The sequence below is a fragment of the Arachis hypogaea genome, chromosome 19 (assembly GCF_003086295.3).
Source record: "Arachis hypogaea cultivar Tifrunner chromosome 19, arahy.Tifrunner.gnm2.J5K5, whole genome shotgun sequence".
NCBI lineage: Eukaryota > Viridiplantae > Streptophyta > Magnoliopsida > Fabales > Fabaceae > Arachis > Arachis hypogaea.
Window position 1 is genome coordinate 103,769,969 of NC_092054.1, and position 21,187 is coordinate 103,791,155.

A 21,187-nucleotide genomic window follows, 5' to 3' on the forward strand; every position below is an offset into this window, starting at 1 on the left:
AGGGGAACAAAAAAGTGATGAAAGGAAGGAAGACTTTGTGGAGTCTTGTTGGCTGTGAGATGGGGTTTGAAGTGTGGGGAGAGGTGGGAAAAGTAGGGGTTTTTATAGGTATGTAAAGTGGGGTTCTAATGGTGGGAAGTAAAGGAATTCAATGTTTTCCTACTTGGGGAGTGGTGCCTAGCATGGGAAGAGGCGTCAATCCTCATCCCACTTCACTTCCTGCATGTTTTGAGTTCCAAAGTGCAAGTACACTTTGACCTCCTTGCTTTATGTGCTATCAATCATGTGGGTCCCATTCTCTCTCCTAAAAATAAAAGTGAAACCTCATTAGTAATGACAAAAGAATCTTCCACATTCCTCTTTGATATGCATGGCTGAATTTGCAACTAATGGGTGTCCTTTGGGGACACCAAACTTAATCCTATTGCATCATAATAAATTGGGTTTATCATTGGGTTTTTAATGTATTCATAAAGGTAGAGTAATTCCAATCTTTTCATATACTTTTGCTTTCATCCTCTATTGAACACATTTAAACCACGTTTCGGCTCTCCCCAATATATTAGATGCTTTCAGATTTAGTTGTATTGGGTTTTGATAGATGGTGGTGTGTGGTGGTGGCCACACCAAACTTAATCTCTGGGCTTACCTTTAATCATAATTTGTTCGAGATTAGTAAGCCTAGATTAAGTAAATTGGTGGCCACACCAAACTTAATCTCTGGGCTCACCTTTAATCATAAGTTGTTCAAGATTAGTAAGCCTAGATTAAGTAAATTGGTGGCCACACCAAACTTAGCTTTTTAGCTAGCTCTCAGCCCAATAGCTCATCATTAGCACAGGTATTTATCAAATTGCATTTTCAGACCAAAAGAGAACAGAATATAAGGATCTCCTAACTATCAAAACAGAAAACAAAATTCTTAATCCACTATCTACAATCTACTTTTTAGAAGGCAAGAAAACATAAATTTTCAACTGAAACTCAAACTATCTAAATAGGCAAATTTGTAACTACTTCTAGGAAAGCAATAAATCAAAAGGATATAAAGTGTTGGGGTGCCTCCCAACTAGCGCTTCTTTATCGTCATTAGCTTGATGTTCTTCCTTGTTAGCTGAGGTTGTAGCTCACTCTCTTCTTATCCAGTGAGTCCCCTAGGTAATGCTTGAGTCTATGGCCATTCACAGTGAAGGTCCTTTGTGTTTTGTCTTCCATGAGCTCTACATGGCCATAGGGGGATATATTGAGGATGGTGAAGGGGCCTGACCATCGAGACTTAAGCTTCCCAGGGAAGAACTTGAGTCTCGAATTATACAGCAGCACCTTTTGCCCTTCAGTGAACTCCCTCCTTGCTATCTTCTGATCATGCCACCTTTTTGCATTCTCTTTGTAGATCTTTGTACTCTCGTATGCCTTATTCCTAAACTCCTCCAGCTCATTTAGCTGCATAAGCCTCTTTTCTCCAGTAGCTTGTTCATCAAAGTTCAACATTTTTATAGCCCAAAATGCTCTATGCTCAAGCTCAACTGGTAAGTGACAAGCCTTACCAAACACCAATTGGTATGGAGACATTTCAATAGGTGTTTTGAAGGTTGTCCTGTAGGCCCATAGTGCATCATCCAGCTTCTTAGACTAGTCCTTTCTTGAGCTTCCAACAGTTTTTTCAAGAATTCTTTTAAGCTCTTTGTTTGAAATTTCTGCTTGCCCGTTGGTCTGTGGGTGATATGGGGTTGCTACCTTGTGCTTGGCTCCATACTTGGAAAGGAGTGCTTCGAGTTGCCTATTGCAGAAGTGTGTCCCTCCATCACTGATGAGAGCTCTAGGCACCCCAAATTTGCTGAAGATGTTCTTCCTCAAAAAGCCCATTACAACTTTGTTATCATTTGTTGGAGTGGCTATGGCTTCTACCCACTTTGATACATAATCCATAGCCACTAATATATAACTGTTTGAGTATGAGGATGGGAAGGGTCTCATAAAATCAATTGCCCACACATCAAACAATTCTAACTCCATTATGAACCTCTGTGGCATCTCATTTCTCTTGGGTAAATTGCCAGCCCTTTGGCATTCATCACATCTTGTCACCAATTCTTTTGCATCTTTAAAGATGGTTGGCCAGTAGAATCCACATTGTAGCACCTTGACTGCAATTCTATCCCCATTAAAATAGCCTCCATATGCAGATCCATGACACTGCCAAAGCACTTCTTGCCATTCTTCATGGGAAATACACCTTCTCAAGATTCCATCAGTACATTTTTTGAACAAATAGGGCTCATCCCAGATGTAGTATTTAGCATCTTTGGCTAGCTTTTTTCCTCATATGCTTGTTGATGTTGGTTGGTAGTTCCCCAATAGCCTTGAAGTTGGCTATGTCAGCAAACCAAGGGGCCTCTTGTATCATCATTAATAGTTCATCAGGGAAGCTTTCATTCACTGTAACTTGGTGTACCCCATCTTCTTCTTGTGGTATTCTTGAGAGGTGGTCAGCCACTTTGTTCTCTACTCCACTCCTATCTTTAATTTCAATGTCAAATTCTTGGAGCAGCAGAATCCATCTTATTAGTCTGGGCTTGGAGCCTTGTTTGGTGAGCAAGTATTTGAGTGCTGCATGATCAATGAATACAATTACTTTAGAACCAATAAAATATGATCTAAATTTATCAAAAGCAAAGACAATGGCAAGTAATTCCTTCTCTGTAGTGGTATAGTTCCTTTGATTCTCATTAAGAACCTTACTAGCATAATAAATGACATGTACCAATTTATCCCTCCTCTGTCCTAAGACAGCACCCACGGCAAAATCTGATGCATCACACATCAGTTCAAAAGGTAAATTCCAGCATGGTGGTGCTATGATACGCGCAGAGGATAGTTTGTTTTTAAGTTCCTTAAAAGCTATCATGCATTCATCATCAAAAACAAAAGGTACATTAGAGACTAGTAGGTTACTCAAAGGTTTGGCAACCTTGGAAAAGTCTCTAATAAATCTCCTGTAGAAGCCAGCATATCCTAGAAAACTTCTAATTGCCTTAACATTGCAAGGTGGGGGTAGCTTTTCAATCACCTCGACCTTAGCCTTGTCCATCTCTATGCCCCTTTTGGAGATCTTATGACCAAGGACCACCCTTTCTGTAACCATGAAATGGCATTTCTCCCAGTTCAAAATAAGGTTGGTCTCTTAGCATCTCTTTAGCACTAAGGCTAAGTGGTGTAAGCAATCAAAATATGAGTTACCAAATATAGAAAAGTCATCCATAAACACCTCAATGAATCTTTCAATCATGTCTGAAAATATGGAGAGCATGCATCTTTGGAATGTTGCAGGTGCATTGCATAATCCAAAGGGCATTCTCCTATAAGCAAAAACACCATATAGACAAGTAAATGAAGTTTTTTCCTGGTCCTTGGGGTCTACAACAATTTGGTTGTAGCCTAAATAACCGTCCAAGAAGCAGTAATACTCATGTCCAGCCAATCTCTCAAGCATCTGATCCATGAAAGGTAAGGGGAAGTGATCCTTCCTGGTGGCCTCATTAAGCTTCCTATAATCAATGCACATGCGCCACCCGGTCACGGTTCTTGTAGGTATCAGCTCATTCTTCTCATTCGGTACAATATTGACCCCTCCTTTCTTTGGGACTACCTGCATCGGGCTTACCCAAGGGCTGTCTGAGATTGGGTAGATCACCCCTGCTTGCCACAATTTTAATACTTCTTTTTGGACCACTTCATTCATGGTTGGATTCAGCCATCTTTGCTACTGCCTTGAGGGTTTAGCACCTTCTTCAAGTAGTATCTTGTGCATGCACATTGAAGGGCTGATTCCTTTTAAGTCTGCAAGTGTCCAGCCTATGGCATCCTTGTGCTGTTTCAGCACTTGGATAAGTTCTTCCTCCTACTCCTCACTCAAACTTGAATTGATGATCACCGGGTAGGTGTTGTTGTCACCCAGATATGCATATTTCAAGCTTGGTGGTAAGGTCTTCAACTCGAGTTTTGGTGCCTCTACTTCTTTACTGTCTTTGGGGTTCAACGTGATTTAATTCTCCATGGTTCCTTGTGGTTGTTCTCCACTTGATGCTTGCTGCTCTAGCTCAATAGCTCCTTCACATTGTTCTTCTTCCAAAACTCCTTGAACTATCTGTTCTATGGTGTCCACTATCATGCATTCTCCTATGGATTCCTTGGGGTAACTCATTGCCCTGAAGACACTGAAGACCATCTTCTCTTCAAGTAATCTCAAGACTAATTCTCCTTTTTGTACATCAATGATGGCTCCAGCAGTAGCTAGGAATGGCCTTCCTAGAATGATTGATGTGTTAGCCTCTTCTTTCATATCTAACATAACAAAGTCAGCTGGGAAAATGAATTTTCTCCCACTTTCACCAGCAAGTCTTCTACTACCCCATGTGGGAACTTGAAGGTTCTGTTAGCTAATTGGAGTGCCATTCTTGTTGGCTTGGCTTCCTCAATCTTCATCCTCTTCATCATGGTTAGGGACATGAGATTGATGCTAGCTCCTAAGTCACACAAGGCCTTCTCAATGTTGATATTCCCTATGATGCAGGGGATTTGGAAACTCCCTGGGTCCTTCATTTTCTGGGGTAGCTTCCTTTGTATTATGGCACTACACTCCTCAGTTAACACTATGGTCTCTTTTTCTCCCCAGTTCCTCTTTCTTGTCATGAGCTCCTTCAGAAATTTGGCATAGAGTGGCATTTGCTCCAATGCCTTAGCAAATGGTATGTTAATTTCGAGCTTCTTAAAGATCTCTAAAAATCTAGAGAACTGGCCATCCTTCCCATATTGCCTCAGCCTTTGTGGATATGGTGCTTTTGGCACATAAGGCTTCAAGATTGGCTTTGATGATGATGGGGTAGGGGTCTCCTCTTCATTCTTGTTTTCAGGCTTTTCTGCAGCTTCTTTTTGTTGGTTGCTCTGGCTTGGATTTGTTTCTTCCACCACCTTTCTGCTTCTAAGTATGATGGCTTTGCATTCCTTTCTTGGGTTAGCCATGGTATCACTGGGAAATGTATGTGTGGACATAGGAATTTGCTTGGACAGAATCCCTACTTGTGCTTTCAATTTTGAAATGGCTGCGCCTTGATTCTTTGGATTTGACCTGTACTCTTCTTGGTTGGCATCTATCCTCTTGTCAGCTTGTGTTTGTCTCTCCAAAAGAGTAGAAATAGCTCCTGTCAGCTGTGACAACAGTTGCGTTATTGCAACTTCTACTCTCTCAAAGTTGCTTTTGATCTCACATGGTTGCATGGTTGAGGTTGATGTGTCTTGATGGTGGTTGTTGTGCATTAGTTGAGTGGAATGATATGATGTGTTTTGTGCATTGTCGTAGGGTCTGTTATTGTTTGGTTGATGGTTGGGGTTATGATTTTGGTATTGATTGGCTTGGTATGGCTTTGTATGATCTGGATTGTGGTTTTGTTGGTTCCCCCACCCAAAATTTGGGTGGTTCTTCCAACCTGCATTGTATGTCTTGGAGTTTGGGTCATATGGGGGTCTAGAATTGTTCACATAATTAGCTTGTTCACAGTCAACTTCTGGTGCATCTCCTTCTTATTGGGGGGCTTGGGCTTGAATAGCTGAGACTTGATTACTCTCCATCTTCTTGGTCAAGGCTGCTAGTTGTGCAGTGATCAATTGGTTTTGGGCCAGCAGGGCGTCCATTTTGTTGAGTTTCATCACTCCTCTCTTTTGAGTTCTTTCTGAAGCATAGAAGTATTAATTCTCGGCTACAGTCTCTATGACATCTATGGCTTCTTCAATGGTTTTCTTCTTATTGAGTGAGTCTCCAGAAGAATGATCAACTGCTTGTTTTGACTCATATGACAGTCCTTCATAGAAGATGTGTAGTTGCACCCACTCATTGAACATGTCAGGCGGGCATTTCCTTGTTAAATCCTTGAACCTCTCTCAGGCCTCATAGAGTGTTTCACCATCTTGTTGTCTGAAAGTTTGCACCTAAGCTCTTAGCCTGTTGACTCTTTGAGGGGGGTAAAATCTTGCTAGAAATTTGTTTACAACATCATCCCATGTAGTTAAACTCTCCTTGGAAAATACTTTCAACCACTTTGCAGCCTTATCTCTGAGTGAAAAAGGGAACAAAAGTAGTTTGTAGGTGTCAGGGTGTACACCATTGGACTTCACAGTGTCATAAATCCTCAAGAATGTTCTGAGATGTTGATTTGGGTCCTCCTAGGCTCTTCCTCCATATGAACAATTATTCTGAACAAGTGTGATGAGTTGAGGTTTCAACTCAAAGTTATTGGCATGGATTGTTGGTTTGAGGATGCTGCTGCCACATTTTCCTGGATTTGGGTTGATATAGGAGCCAAAGACTCTCCTCTCTTGCCCAACATGATTTCCAGCATCTCCTCCAACATTGTCTTGTACTTCATCATCCATGGTGGTTCGCAGATCTTCCTTTACTAGTTCTTCTCCAACTATGCCTTTGCCTCTTGCTTCCCTCCTTAATCTAAGGAAGGTCCTCTCAATTTCACTATCAAAGGAAGATGAAGTTTTTCCCCTTCTACCTATCATACATTCAACAAAAAAGCAAGTGGAGGACAAGTGAAAGAATCACTATAGTAAGATTAGTGGTTAGCTTGGTTGATTCAATTAATCAAATAGTTAGAATAACATGGTAACAAAATTGCTTAATCTAGCTCCTCAATCAATTTAATCATTGTCAAATTCAAACCAATCCCCGGCAACGGTGCCATAAAACTTGATGAGCCGAATTCACACCCCATTATAAAATCTGTGAATCCGTTCTTTTGGCAAGCGCACCAAAATTATCGTCAAGTAATAACCCACAGTACAGTGGGATCGTATCCACAGAGATTGGTAGATTTGAGCAACTTTAATCAATTGGTGAATTAGTCAAACTAAGCAGAATAGATTGTGATTGCAGAATTATAACAGTGCAGAATTGTAAATGACTCAAAAGTAAATGAAAGCAATAAATGGCAGAATTGGAAATGGCAGGAAAGTAAAGAGCAGAAACTTAAACGACTTAATAGTAAATGGGAATGGGGAATTGCAGAATGTAAAGAAAGCTATAAAGAAAGTGGAACATAAGAATGAGGGGATTCATTAAGATTAGGAGATGTTGGCTCTTTAGATTAAATCCAGCTCATATTCTCTTCAATCATGCAACTCATTAACCTCTTGGCAATCATGATTGATTGAGCCCCAATCCCTTGGTGACTCAATCTCTCAGATCTTGATCAATAGCCAATTCGTTAGTCTAATTGCTCATGAAGAGAGATATACTTGATCCCTGATTATACCACACATCATCATTGGTCCAAGTAGAGGGAGGATTTTATGTCACCATATCCAAACACCAAAACCCAGATCCTACTCAAGTGTGAGAAGGGATTTCTAGCATGATTTCATGTTTCCTTTTCCAAGGTTCCCATGAAACCCATTTTGTATTCAACCCCTTTTCCAAGGTGATTGAACACTAGCATGAAGAACGAAATTCCTTCTAGCAAATCAAAGAGAAGATGAAGAGAAGAAGAAATTCAATATCATTAATCCATCAAGTACAACAAAGCTCCCTCTCTCAATGAGAGGGAATTTAGCTACTCATAGCTCAAGAAAAAGTAAAAGATGGAAAAAGTGAATCTAACTATCCTTCAACTAATAGCTCAACAGCTTAACCCCTTCTTCAGTACTTCCAAGGGGTATATATACTACTCCTAGCAATAGCAAATAAAGAAAAATACAAAAGTTAAAGTAAAAATATATTTTGGAGGGAAAAGAAACTCATAAAACGTGATCTTCCAATTGGCGTGTGATCGGCGTTTCAGTGGCGTACCACGCCTTGCTCTGATTCTGCCTTGGCGTGCCACGCCCAATCCTCAAGTGGCACGCCTCCCTTCACTGACCACCCTGGCGTGCCACGCCTTTGAGCCCAAGTGGCATGCCCAGGGTTCTTTTAAACCTTGGGTAGGCTGGCGTGCCACGCCTTCGAGCCCAAGTGGCATGCCCAGGTCTCTTTAAAGCCTTGGTTAGCCTGGCGTGCCACGCCTTCGAGCCCAAGTGGCACGCCCAGGCCTTTTCCCTCTCTTTGCTAGCTTCTGGAAATTTGAACTGGCATGGCCCGCCCAGTGTTTGGCATGCCACGCCCATGCTATGTGCTTGATCTATCTCTCTGGAAAGTTGAACTAACGTGGCACGCCCAGGTCTTCTCTTGGTTGATTGGTGATGGTATCATGCCACGCCTGGGACTCAAGTGGCACGCCCAGTTGATTTTTAAAGCTAGCGTGCCACGCCTTCGATACTAAGTGGCACGCCCTGATGGTTAGCTTTGTTTATCCCTCTCTGGAAAGTATAACCAGCGTGCCACGCCCAGGTGTTAGCGTGCCACGCCCATCATTTGCCTTGGTTCCAGTAGCTGGCATGCCATGCCTAGCATTCAAGTGGCACACCTAGGTAAGGATCTTCAGCTGGCGTGCCACGCCTTCGACACCAAGTGGCACGCCCAGCCTTTGCTTTGGCCTTCTTTGTACCTTGGCATGCCACGCCCAGATGCTCAAGTGGCACGCTCAAGTAAGGATTGAAACTTGGTGTAATACGCCTTGATGCTCAAGTGGCACGCCCAACCTTTTTAACCTTCAACTTCCTCTCTGGAATTTTGTACCAGCGTGCCACACCAAGCTGCTCAAGTGGCACGCCCATTCATTTGTGTCCTTCTTAGCTTTGGCGTGCCACGCCTGGTTCCTCAAGTGGCACGCCCAAGTGATTTTAAAGTTGGTGTGCCACGCCTTCGACACTAAGTGGAACGCCCATGGATTAAGTGGTGAGTTTGGCGTGCCACGCCTAGCCTGGCGTGCCACGCCCCTTTGGTGACCTTCATTGTTGCTCTCTGGAAAGTTGTACTGGCGTGCCACGCCCAGCTCTTGGCATGCCACACCCATGTGAATGCTGGAGGATCCTCTCTGGACTCTAGTACTGGCGTGCCACGCCCATGTGATTTTGTGGCGTTTGCTCCAAGTGGCACGCCCGTTCCACACGCCCAGCTTCTTTTGTTGTTTTCTCCCCCTTTTTGATGTATTTTTCTCCTGAAATTCAGCACAAACTCATTTCAAAGCAATGTACTGTAATGTTTATCAATTGATGCATGAATTGCAATGATTTAAATGAGATTATGCCCTTTTATGGTCCTTTTTAGGCAAGAAGAAAGGGTAGATGATGCAAGTCATCAGTAACCTATGCAATTCAGCTGGAATTGTCATAGAGGAAGACATCCTCATTGAAGGAGACAAGCCCATCACTAAGAAGAGGATGGAGCAAACAAGAGAGCCCACTCATGGACCCCAACAAGAGCATGAAGAAATTCCTCATCAAGAAATCCCTGAGATGCCTCAAGGGATGCACTTTCCTCCACATAACTATTGGGAGCAAATCAACACCTCCTTAGGAGAATTGAGTTCCAACATGGGGCAACTAAGGATGGAGTACCAAGAGCACTCCATTATCCTCAATGAAATCAGAGAGGATCAAAGGCAAGGAAGAGATATTGAGGAGCTCAAGCACTCCATAGGATCTTTAAGAGGAAGAACTAGCCGCCATCACTAACGTGGACCCGTTCTTTAATTTCCTTGTTTTTACTTTTCCATTTTTCGAATTCTATGCTTTATGTTTTGTCTATGTTTGTGTCTTTTTTACATGATCATTAGTGACAAGTGTCTATGTCTTAAAGCTATGAATGTCCTATGAATCCTTCAAATTTCTTAAATGAAAAATGTTTTTAATTGCAAAAGAACAAGGGGTACTTGGATTTCGAATTCTATCTTGAAATTAGTTTAATTATTTTGATGTGGTGGCAATACTTTTTGTTTTCTGAATAAATGCTTGAACAGTGCATATTTTTTATATTGTTGTTTATGAATGTTAAAATTGTTGGCTCTTGAAAGAATAATGAAAAAAGAGAAATGTTATTGATAATCTGAAAAATCATAAAATTGATTCTTGAAGCAAGAAGAAGTAGTGAATAGAAAAAGCTTGCAAAAAAAAAATAAATAAATAAAGAAAAAAGAAAAAAAGAAAGAAAAAGAAAAAGCAAGCAAAAAAAAGCCAATAGCCCTTTAAACCAAAAGGCAAGGGTAAAAAGGATCCAATGCTTTGAGCATTAATGGATAGGAGGCCCAAAGGAATAAAATTCTGCCTAAGCGGCTAAATCAAGCTGTCCCTAACCATGTGCTTGTGGTGTGAAGGTGTCAAGTGAAAAGCTTGAGACTGAGCGGTTAAAGTCGTGGTCCAAAGCAAAAAGAGTGTGCTTAAGAGCTCTGGACACCTCTAACTGGGGACTCTAGCAAAGCTGAGTCACAATCTGAAAAGGTTCACCCAGTTATGTGTCTGTGGCATTTATGTATCCTGTGGTAATACTGGAAAATAAAATGCTTAGGGTCATGGCCAAGACTCATAAAGTAGCTGTGTTCAAGAATCAACATACTGAATTAAGAGAATCAATACCACTATCTGAATTCTAAGTTCCTATGGATGCCAATCATTCTGAACTTCAAAGGATAAAGTGAGATGCCAAAACTGTTCAGAAGCAAAAAGGCTACAAGTCCCGCTCATCTAATTGGAACTAAGTTCATTGATAAGTTTGGAATTTATTGTATTTTCTCTTCTTTTTATCCTATTTTGTTTTTAGTTGCTTGGCGACAAGCAACAATTTAATTTTGGTGTTGTGATGAGCGGATAATTTATACCCTTTTTGGCATTGTTTTTACATAGTTTTTATTATGTTTTAGTTACTTTTTATTATATTTTTATTCGTTTTTATGCAAAAATAACATTTTTGGACTTTACTATGAGTTTGTGTGTTTTTTTTGTAATTTCAGGTATTTTCTGGCTGAAATTTAAGGACCTGAGCAAAAATCTTATTCAGAGGCTAAAAAAGGACTGTAGATGCTGTTGGATTCTGACCCTCCTGCACTCAAAGTGGATCTTCTGGAGCTACAGAAGCCAAATTGGCGCGCTCTTAATTGCGTTGGAAAGTATACATCTTGGGCTTTCCTAAAATATATAATAGTCCATACTTTGCCTGAGATTTGATGGCCCAAACTGGCATTCAAAGCCAGCCTAAAACTTTCTAGCGTAAAACGCCCAAACTGGCACCAGAATTGGAGTTAAACGCCCAAACTGGCACCCAAGCTGGCGTTTAACTCCAAGAACAGCCTATGCACGTGTAAAGCTCAATGCTCAACCCAAGCACACACCAAGTAGGCCCCGGAAGTGGATTTCTGCACTATCTGCACTTAGTTACTCATTTTCTGTAAACCTAAGTTACTAGTTTAGTATAAATAGCATTTTTTACTATTGTATTCGAGGACCTTGATACAGTTTTCATACTTTAGAGCTTAGACCATTGTTCACGTTTTTGGGGCTGGCCATTCGACCATTCTTAGACCTTTTTCACTTATGTATTTTCTACGGTGGAGTTTCTACACCCCAAAAATTAAGGTATGGAGCTCTGCTGTTCTTCATGAATTAATGCAATTACCACTGTTTTCTATTCAATCACACTTGATTCTATTCTAAGATACTCACTCGTACTTCAATCTGGAGAATGATATGATCCGTGACACTCATCATTATTCTCAATTCTATGAACGCGTGCCTGACAACCACTTCCGTTCTACCTGATCTCAACGTAGTCATTGGGCGACAGCTTGAGTGCGTATCTCTTGGATATCTAATACACGGACTGAGTCCGTGAGATTAGTATCTTTGTGGTATAGGCTAGAATCATTGGCAGCATTTCTGGGATCTGGAAAGTCTAAACCTTAACTGTGGTATTCCGAGTAGGATCCGGGAAGGGATGACTGTGACGAGCTTCAAACCTGCGAATGTTGGGTGCAGTGACAGTGTGCAAAAGGATCAATGGATTCTATTCTGATGCTAGCGGGAACCGACAGATGATTAGCCATGTGGTAGCTGTGCCTGGTATTTTTCATCCGAGACGAGAAATCCGATAGTTGATTAGCCGTGCAGAAACCGTAGAGGACCATTTTCACTGAGAGGATCTTACAGCTTGCCATGGAAGGGAGCACGCATAACTGGAAGAAGGCAATAGGAAAGCAGAGGTTCAGAAGTAATAAAGCATCTCCAACACTTATCTGAAATTCCCACCAATGAATAACATAAGTATCTTTATTTTATTTTATGTTTTATTTATCTTTTAATTATCTAAACCTCATAACCAATTGAATCCGCCTGACTGAGATTTACAAGATGACCATATCTTGCTTCAAGCCGACAATCTCCGTGGGATCAACCCTTACTCACGTAAGGTATTACTTGGATAGCCCAGTGAACTTGTTGGTTTGTTGTGCGGAGTTGTGAAAAGTGTGAATCACGATTTCCCACACCAAAAACAAAATGCTAAGGGTCACGGCCAAGACTCATAAAGTAGCTGTGTTCAAGAATCAACATACTAAACTAGGAGAATCAATAACACTATCTGAATTCTGAGTTCCTATGGATGCCAATCATTCTGAACTTCAAAGGATAAAGTGTGATGCAAAAACTGTTCAGAAGCAAAAAGCTACTAGTCCCGCTCATCTAATTGGAACTAAGCTTCATTGATATTTTGAAATTTGTTGTATTTTCTCTTCTTTTTATCCTATTTTGTTTTTTGTTGCTTGGGGACAAGCAACAATTTAAGTTTGGTGTTGTGATGAGCGGATAATTTATACGCTTTTTGGCATTATTTTTAGGTAGTTTTTAGCATGTTTTAGTTACTTTTTATTATATTTTTATTAGTTTTTATGCAAAAATCACATTTCTGGACTTTACTATAATTTTGTGTGTTTTTCTGTAATTTCAGGTATTTTTTTGCTGAAATTGAGGGACTTGAGCAAAAATCTGATTCAGAGGCTGAGAAAGGACTTCAGATGCTGTTGGGTTCTGACCTCCCTGCACTCAAACGCATTTTTTTGGAGCTACAGAAGTCCAATTGGCGCGTTCTCAATTGGGCTGGAAAGCTAACATCTTGGGATTTCCAACAATATATAATAGTCCCTACTTTGCTCGAGATTTGATGGCCCAAACTGGCATTCAACGCCAGCCAGAGACCCTTTTCTGGCGTAAAACGCTGGAACTGGCACCAGAACTAGAGTTAAAGGCCCAAACTGGCATCCAAGCTGGCGTTTAACTTTAGAAAAAGCCTATGCACGTGTAAAGCTCAATGCTCAGGCCAAGCACAAACCAAGTAGGCCCCGGAAGTGGATTTCTGCACTATCTGCACTTAGTTACTTATTTTCCGTAATCCTTAGTAACTAGTTTAGTATAATAGCACTTTTTACTATTGTATTCGGAGATAGCTTATGCCATTTTTCACATTTGGAGGCTGGCCACACGGCCATACCTAGGCTATTTTCTCTTATGTATTTTCCAATGGTGGAGTCTCTACACCTCATAGATTAAGGTGCGGAGCTCTGCTGTTCTTCATGAATTAATGCAAGTACTATTGTTTCTCTTTCAATTCACGCTTACTTCTTCTCTAAGATATACTCTCGTACTTAATTCAGTTAAGTCAGAATGAAGGGGTGACCCATGACAATCACCCACTATCTTCGTTACTCGCTTAGCCAAGATCCGCGTGCCTGACAACCACAAGCAGTCTAGATGATGTTCAACGTAGTCATTGGACGACAGCCGGAGTATAGTCTCTTGGGTCTCTGATCCACGGATTTGACTTGCCTCTCCTGATAAAAGAGCATTCAAATCCGTGAGATTAGAACCTTAGTGGTAGAGGCTAGAACCAATTGGCAGCATTCCTGAAATCCGAAAAGTCTAAACCTTGTCTGTGGTATTCCGAGTAGGATCTGGGACGGAATGACTGTGACGAGCTTCAAACTCATGAATGTTGGGCGCAGTGACAGTGTGCAAAAGGATAGAGAGATCTTATTCTGACACAAGTGAGAACCGACAGATGATTAGCAGTGCGGTAGCTGTGCCTGGTATTTTTCATCTGAGACGAGAGATCCGACAGTTGATTAGCCGTACAGAAACCGTACCTGGACCATTTTCACTGAGAGGACAGATGGTAGGTATTGACAATGGTGATCTACCAACATACAGCTTGCCATGGAAGGGAGCACACATGATTGGATGAAGACAATAGGAAAGCAGAGGTTCAGAAGCAACAAAGCATCTCCAAACGCTTATCTGAAATTCCCACCAATGAATTACATAAGTATCTTTATTTTAATTTACGTTTTATTTATCTTTCAATTATCTAAACTCATAACCAATTGAATCTACCTGACTAAGATTTACAGGATGACTATAGCTTGCTTCAAGCCGGCAATCTCCGTGGGATCGACCCTTACTCGCGTAAGGTTTTATTACTTGGATGACCCAGTGCACTTGCTGGTTAGTTGTACCGGAGTTGTGAAAAGTGTGATCACAATTCCGTACACCAATGATCCCATGGTCATTACTATCATATTGGCCAACGCTAATCTTCACAGGACACTATTAGACCATGGAAGCTCCGCGGACATCTTGTTCAAATCCACCTTCGACAAACTCGGCCTATAAGAAAAGGAGCTCAGAGCATATCCAAATAGCTTATTCGGGCTGGGAGATACTCCAATCCAACCACTTGGATATATCTCGATACATACAACCTTCGAAAAGGGAACCCGGTCAAGGACACTTATCATAGACTACATAGTAGTTGACGTGAGCTCAGCCTACAATGCCCTAATAGGTCGGACAACATTGAGCCAGCTCGCAGCGGTAGTTTCAACTTCACATCTATGTATGAAGTTCCCAACTCTGGAAGGGATCGCCACGATAAAAGGAGACCAAAATATTGCGTGACGCTGTTACAATGAAACTTTGAACCTTAAAGGCAATCCCAAAGGAGAGGAAGTCAACACCATTGAACTCGGGAGAGTTCCAGCTCGCGAAAAATCCCGCCCACAACCTGACGGCGAAATTGAAAAGGTCCAAATCGGCGATACTCAGGATAAAATGACAAATGTTGGGGGAACCTTGAAAAGAGACCTGAAGGAGTCTCTGATACAGTTTCTAAAGGAGAACGCCGACCTCTTTGCATGGAAGGCTGCAGACATGCCAGGCATAGATCCCAAATTAATGTGCCACAAACTGGCAGTATACCTAGGATCTCGGCCAGTACAGCAGAAGCGTAGGAAGCTCAGACCAGAAAAGTCCCAAGCTGTGGAAGAGAAGGTGCAAGCCTTACTGGAGGCAGGATTCATAAGAGAAGTCAAATACCCACTATGGCTAGACAACGTCATCTTGGTGAAAAAATCAAATGGGAAGTGGCGGATGTGTACTGACTACACCGACCTCAATAAAGCTTGCCCAAAAGACCCCTACCCACTACCAAGCATAGACGCGCTAGTGGATGCATCTTCAGGATACAAGTACCTCTCTTTTATGGATGCATATTCCAGGTACAACCAAATCCCAATGTATCCACCCGACCAAGAAAAGACCTCGTTCTTAACGCCTAGAGCAAATTACTACTACATTATCATGCCGTTCGGACTCAAGAACGCAGGAGCTACCTACCAAAGATTGATGAATAAAATCTTCGCAGAACATATCAGGAAACCGATGGAGGTCTACGTCGACGATATGCTGGTAAAAACACAAAGTGAGGAATCCTTGTTGACCGACCTCACAAAAGTATTCGACACCATTAGAAAGCATGGTATGAGGCTTAATCTTGCAAAATGTACCTTTTCGGTAGAAGCTGGCAAATTCCTGGGCTTCATGCTCACACAGAGAGGAATTGAGGCAAACCCAGATAAATGTCGGGCTATACTCAACATGAAAAGTCCTGTCCTGCGTTAAAGAAGTACAACAGCTCAATGGAAGACTGGCAGCTCTGTCCAGGTTCTTAGCCGGCTCGGCGATAAGATTCCTCCCCTTTTACACCATATTAAGGAAGGGAAAGAGGTTTGAATGGACTGAAGATTGCGAAAGATCCTTCCAAGATTTCAAAAGTTTTTTGGGGAAACCACCCATTCTTACCTGGCTATAGGAGGGAGAGGCACTAGTACTATACCTGGTAGTAGAAAATCGGGCGATAGCCTCAGCACTAGTTAGAGAAGACGAAAGTGGACAGCAACTCATTTACTTCATCAGTAAAGCCCTACAAGGGGCTGAGCTAAACTATCAAAAGATAGAGAAGTTCGCTTATGCTCTCATACTTACTTCCCGACGACTTCGCCCTTACTTTCAGACACACACTATCAAGGTTCGGACTAACCAAGCCATAAAAGGCATTCTACAGAAGACAAACTTAGCTGGGAGAATACTGCAGTGGGTAGTCGAGTTGTCCGAATTCGATTTGCAATATGAAGTTCGAACAGTAATCAAATCACAGTATCTGGCCGATTTCATTGATGAGTACACTGATACCCCAGGAACTCCCACAAAATGGAACCTTTACATAGACGGATCCTCAAACAAGGCCGGGAGCGGGGTAGGTGTGATAATAGAAAGCGAGCAGGGAACTCAAATCGAACTCTCACTAAAGTTCGAATTCTCTGCTTCAAATAATCAACGTGAATACGAAGCGTTACTGGCTGGTTTGAGGTTGGCTAACGAGGTAGGAGTTCAAAAGCTCACCATCTTCAATGATTCTCAAATAGTTACCTCACAAATAGAAGGGAAGTACCAAGCTAAAGATCCCACTATGAAGAAATATCTGGATAGCAAAAATATCTGGATATGCTAAAACATGATGAAAAACTAAACTATGAGTACTTGGTTCATTCCCCCCTCAATCTTTGGGTTCAATAGCATTAGAAATGAGTTGGATTGGGCCCAAAATGCTTCAGAAATCGCTGGGGGCGATTTCACTAAAGTAGACCCACGTGCTCCATCGGCGCGTGCACGTACATGGCACGTGCGCGCCCCTATGCGTCTGGAAAAATATGGCAAATTTCATATCATTTCGAAGCCCCGGATGTTAGCTTTCAAACTCAACTAGAATCGCCTCATTTGAACCTCTGTAGCTCAAGTTATGGTCGATTGAGTGCCAGAAGGTCGGGCTTGACAGCTTTACGGTTCCTTCATTTCTTCATGAGTTCTCCCACTTTGCATGCTTTTTCTTCATTCCTTCCATCCAATACTTGCCTTATAAACCTGAAGTCACTCAACAAACACATCAAGGCATCGAATGGAATTAAAGTGAATTAAAATCACCAATTTTAGGGCCTAAAAAGCATGTTTTCACATTTAAGCACAAATCAAGGGAGAATTGCAAAATCATTCTAATTCATTGAATAAATGTGAGAAAATTTGATAAACCACCCAAATTAAGCACAAGATAAACCACAAAATTTCGGTTTATCAACAAGACAAGAAAACAGCTCCAACAACTAGGGGAATATGAGATCCAACATGTACCTCGAGAACAGAATGCTTGAGCTGACGTACTTTCAAAACCAGCCAGCACCAAACCAGGGGGCAATAATAGAAGCCTCATCCAAGAAACATTGCAAAGCCCATCAATCTTAGAGGAAAAAAAGGTCCTAACCATATCAGGTCAGGATCAGGGGTGGATGACCCCCATAATCAAATACCTCAAATCAGAAACACCCCCCACAGATAAGAAAGAGACAAAGCGTCTAAAACGAGAAGCACAGTACTACACAGGAGAGGGTTCTCAACAGCCCTCCTAAAATGTGTACCGACATCCAATACAAAGGAGGTCCTGGAAGAAGTACACAGTGGCATGTGTGGTAACCACTTGGGGCACGAGCTCTTTCCAAAAAGGTACTCCGAGCTGGATTCTTCTGGCCGACCTTACAAAAGAAAGCAACAGAGTTCGTCAAGATGTGTTCACCATGTCAAAAGCATGCTAACTTCCACATCGCCCCACCAGAAGAGCTCATCAGTGTAACGTCACCCTGGCCGTTCGCAAAATGGGGATTAGACCTCCTCGGACCCTTTCCCCAAGGATCTGGACAAGTAAAATTCCTTATTGTGGGGTGGACTATTTCACAAAATGAATTGAGACAGAATCCCTAGGCAATGCCACTGCTCAAAGAAGTCGGAAATTTCTATATAGGAATATTATTACAAGGTTTGGAGTCCCTTACTCCATCACCACAGACAATGGCACTCAATTTACTGATACAGGTTTCAGAAACTTGGTAGCCGACATAAAAATAAAGCACCAATTCACATCCGTAGAACATCCACAAGCTAATGGACAGGCAGAAGCTGCCAACAAAGTCATACTAGCCGGGTTAAAACGAAGATTACAAGGTGCAAAGGGAGCTTGGGCTGAAGAGCTCTCACAAGTCCTATGGGCATATCGAACAACTCCACACTCCACCACAGGAGAATCACCCTTCCAACTTGCTTACGGAATGGAGGCAATTATTCCAGTAGAGATAGAGGAAGGATCTCCTAGAATAATCCTCTACAATGAAAATACCAATTCCCAAACTCAATGGGAAGAGCTCGACCTACTTCTAGAAGTCCGAGAAAGAGTTCGGATTAAAGAGGAAGCGGTAAAACGTCGAATGGCTTCAAGGTATAATCAGAGAGTGGTCCAGCGAAGCTTTGTCAACAATGATCTCATCTTAATCCGAAATGACATCGAAGCAGGTCGATCAGGAGAAGGGAAGCTAGCAGCTAACTGGAAAGGACCTTACCGAGTTGTAGAGGTACTAGTAAAAGGTTACTACAAGGTGTCCAACTTGGAAGGGCGAGAGCTACCAAGGTCATGGCATGCATGTAACCTGAGGTACTATAGTTAGAAAGTGATAAAAATCTTAGGTCAAGGTGCACTCTTTTTCCTGAAAAGGTTTTTTAATGAGGTGCCAAGCCAAGATCTACAAAATTGCCCAAACTAGAAAGGTAAGCACTTATATGTATATACTCTTGTCTATTTGATATTTTTTACTTGAATAAAGCTTTTCAGATTCAATAAAAGGCTATCTACCAAGATGTATTAATCTGAGTGCAAGAATTCACCACCCGAATACGACAAGGTCGGCAAGATGAGAATCAAATTTATCGTCCGATCACGACAAAGTCAGCAAGATGAGAATCAAACTTATCGCCCGATTACAAGAAAGTCGGCAAGGTGAAAGCCACAAAAACAGATTAATGCAGGAAGTTATAAAAAGTAATCCATAAAAAGTTGCCTGACGAGGCCTGGCTTAAAATGGACTACTAAAAATAACTTAAGAAGTACCGACAAAGAAGTCGGACAAAGCAATCAACAAAAGTTATAAAAAGCAATCCATAAAAAGTGGCCTGACGAGGTCTTACTAAAAATGGATTACTAAAAATAACTTAAGAAGGCCCACAAAAGAGAAGTCGGACCAAGCCAACCAATGCAGAAAGTTATAAAAAATAATCCATAAAAAAGTGGCCTGACGAGGTCTTACTAAAAATAGGTTACTAAAAATAACTTGAGGATTCGACAAGATGAAGTCGGACCCAACCCATCAACACAACAAGTTATAAAAATTAAATCCATAGAAAGAGGCTTGGCAAGGCTCGAGCAAAAATGGGTTACTAAGAATCACTCAAAAGGAGTCGACAAGAAGAAGTCGGATCCAACCCATCAAATGCACAAAGTTATAAAAAGTAATCCATAAAAAGTGGCATGACAAGGTCTTACTAAAAATGTATTACTAAAAATAACTTAAGAGAAGTCGACCAATGAAAGCGGTATCTCAAGCCGACAAAGTCGACCACCCAAAGCCTTTACTAAAAGAAAGCAACTTTACTCAAGGAGCCACGGCTCCACAACAAGGCTATTAAGATTGTTCAATGATCAACCAAAAGGGTTCTACCAAAACACCAAAAGGTTATTGAACATGTCAGCCCCTAGCGGGTCATCTCGCACAACCAAAGGACAGATAAAACAATAATCTAAAAAGAGGGCGGGCAGCATAATACAAACACTCTATAAAGATCTATTTTTGCAAAGGTTTCAAAACAATAATCAGCATACCAAAAGAAACACAGCAATCATTAAAAAGACTCAGGAGTCAACCTAGAAAGAGGACCTCACGAGTTCAAAAGTACGTTGTTTATCTACCAAGTTGCATAGAAGCAACTAACAGTCAAAGGAACTAAGTTATAAACAAAGTTACAAAAACTATAGTTCAAAAGCCCACAAGTCGGGCTGTTGAGATAAAAACACATAAATCATAAAGGGTGCAAAGACTCCCCAATAACAGCGTCAGTGGCAGAAGAATGAGGAATCATATTCACAGGGATGGCGTCCACAGTCCCATCCTCACAATTAAGAATTTCACAATCCGGATCAGGTTGGGAATGGTCGATCTCAGCAGAAGGATTTGAAGAAGTCGTGGCCGCAGAAGCTTTGGCTGGGGTTATGATGCGTGGCAGAAGTTAGACCAATTAAGAGATTATAATATAATAGAACAGTGTTGCGAGTATAGCTCTTAACCAGCAAAAATCCGCCTCATCAATTTAGAAAGGTTGTCACAAAAATTTAGAATAAAAATACTGGGAGTATGAGTCCCAGGTTGTCTCCCAACGAGTTGCTAGGAAGGGTGCTAAGTTATTAATCAGGAGTTTTCCGAGAATTTTGTGAGCAGAAAATAAATAATTGTAATTTAAAATAAAAATATATATATTCTAATTAAAAAGCCTTGATTGGAGAAATGATTAATCGGAAGTTCTATCCTTGTTGGAATTTTCTCGACTGTAGTATAAAGAGGTTGTTATTTTCACTTAGTTAACCCTTACTAAATAAAGGAAAGTCAAGTGATTGAGCTAACTCTTATTCGCAAATCCTAGTCCTCTCCCTTGGGAAGGTCTAGCGTTAGTAAATACAGAATTAGCCAACAACTTCCAATTTAACTAATCACTTGAGCATTCTAATTCAAGTGTCTCTTATTAATCAACCCCCATGTCAAGTTGGGAATCTACTCCATTGACATGAAAATTACTTGCATAGAATTAAGGGAATAAAAGAAAGGCATGATAGACAATAACTGCAATTTAATTAAATATAAAAGTAATCCTTTTCATTAACAATCCATGAAAATAATCCAATTGTAACTTTAAACAAGAATTAAGAATAAGGAAAAAATAAAAGAGTATGGAAACAAACTAGAATAGCATCTTCAACGGAGGTGATGACTCTTCAATATCCCAAAAG

General features: G+C 41.2%; 1 protein-coding gene and 1 non-coding gene across 2 annotated transcripts; one reads left to right on the forward strand and one right to left on the reverse strand.

The window, feature by feature from the left end:
• Positions 1-1,110: 1,110 nt before the first annotated feature.
• On the reverse strand, positions 1,111-1,491 carry LOC112778569 (uncharacterized). The gene has a single exon (XM_025822876.1). It carries the CDS (start codon positions 1,489-1,491, stop codon positions 1,111-1,113), a length of 381 nt encoding a protein of 126 aa, XP_025678661.1.
• A 4,405-nt stretch (positions 1,492-5,896) lies between these two features.
• Positions 5,897-6,000, forward strand: LOC112781528 (small nucleolar RNA R71). The gene has a single exon (XR_003192302.1). It is a non-coding gene; the product is annotated as a small nucleolar RNA R71 (small nucleolar RNA).
• The last annotated feature ends 15,187 nt before the right edge of the window (positions 6,001-21,187 follow it).

What these genes read in the sequence shown, in the direction of transcription:
- LOC112778569 (XM_025822876.1), bottom strand. Translation starts at nt 1,491, where the DNA reads ATGTTGAACTTTGATGAACAAGCTACTGGAGAAAAGAGGCTTATGCAG.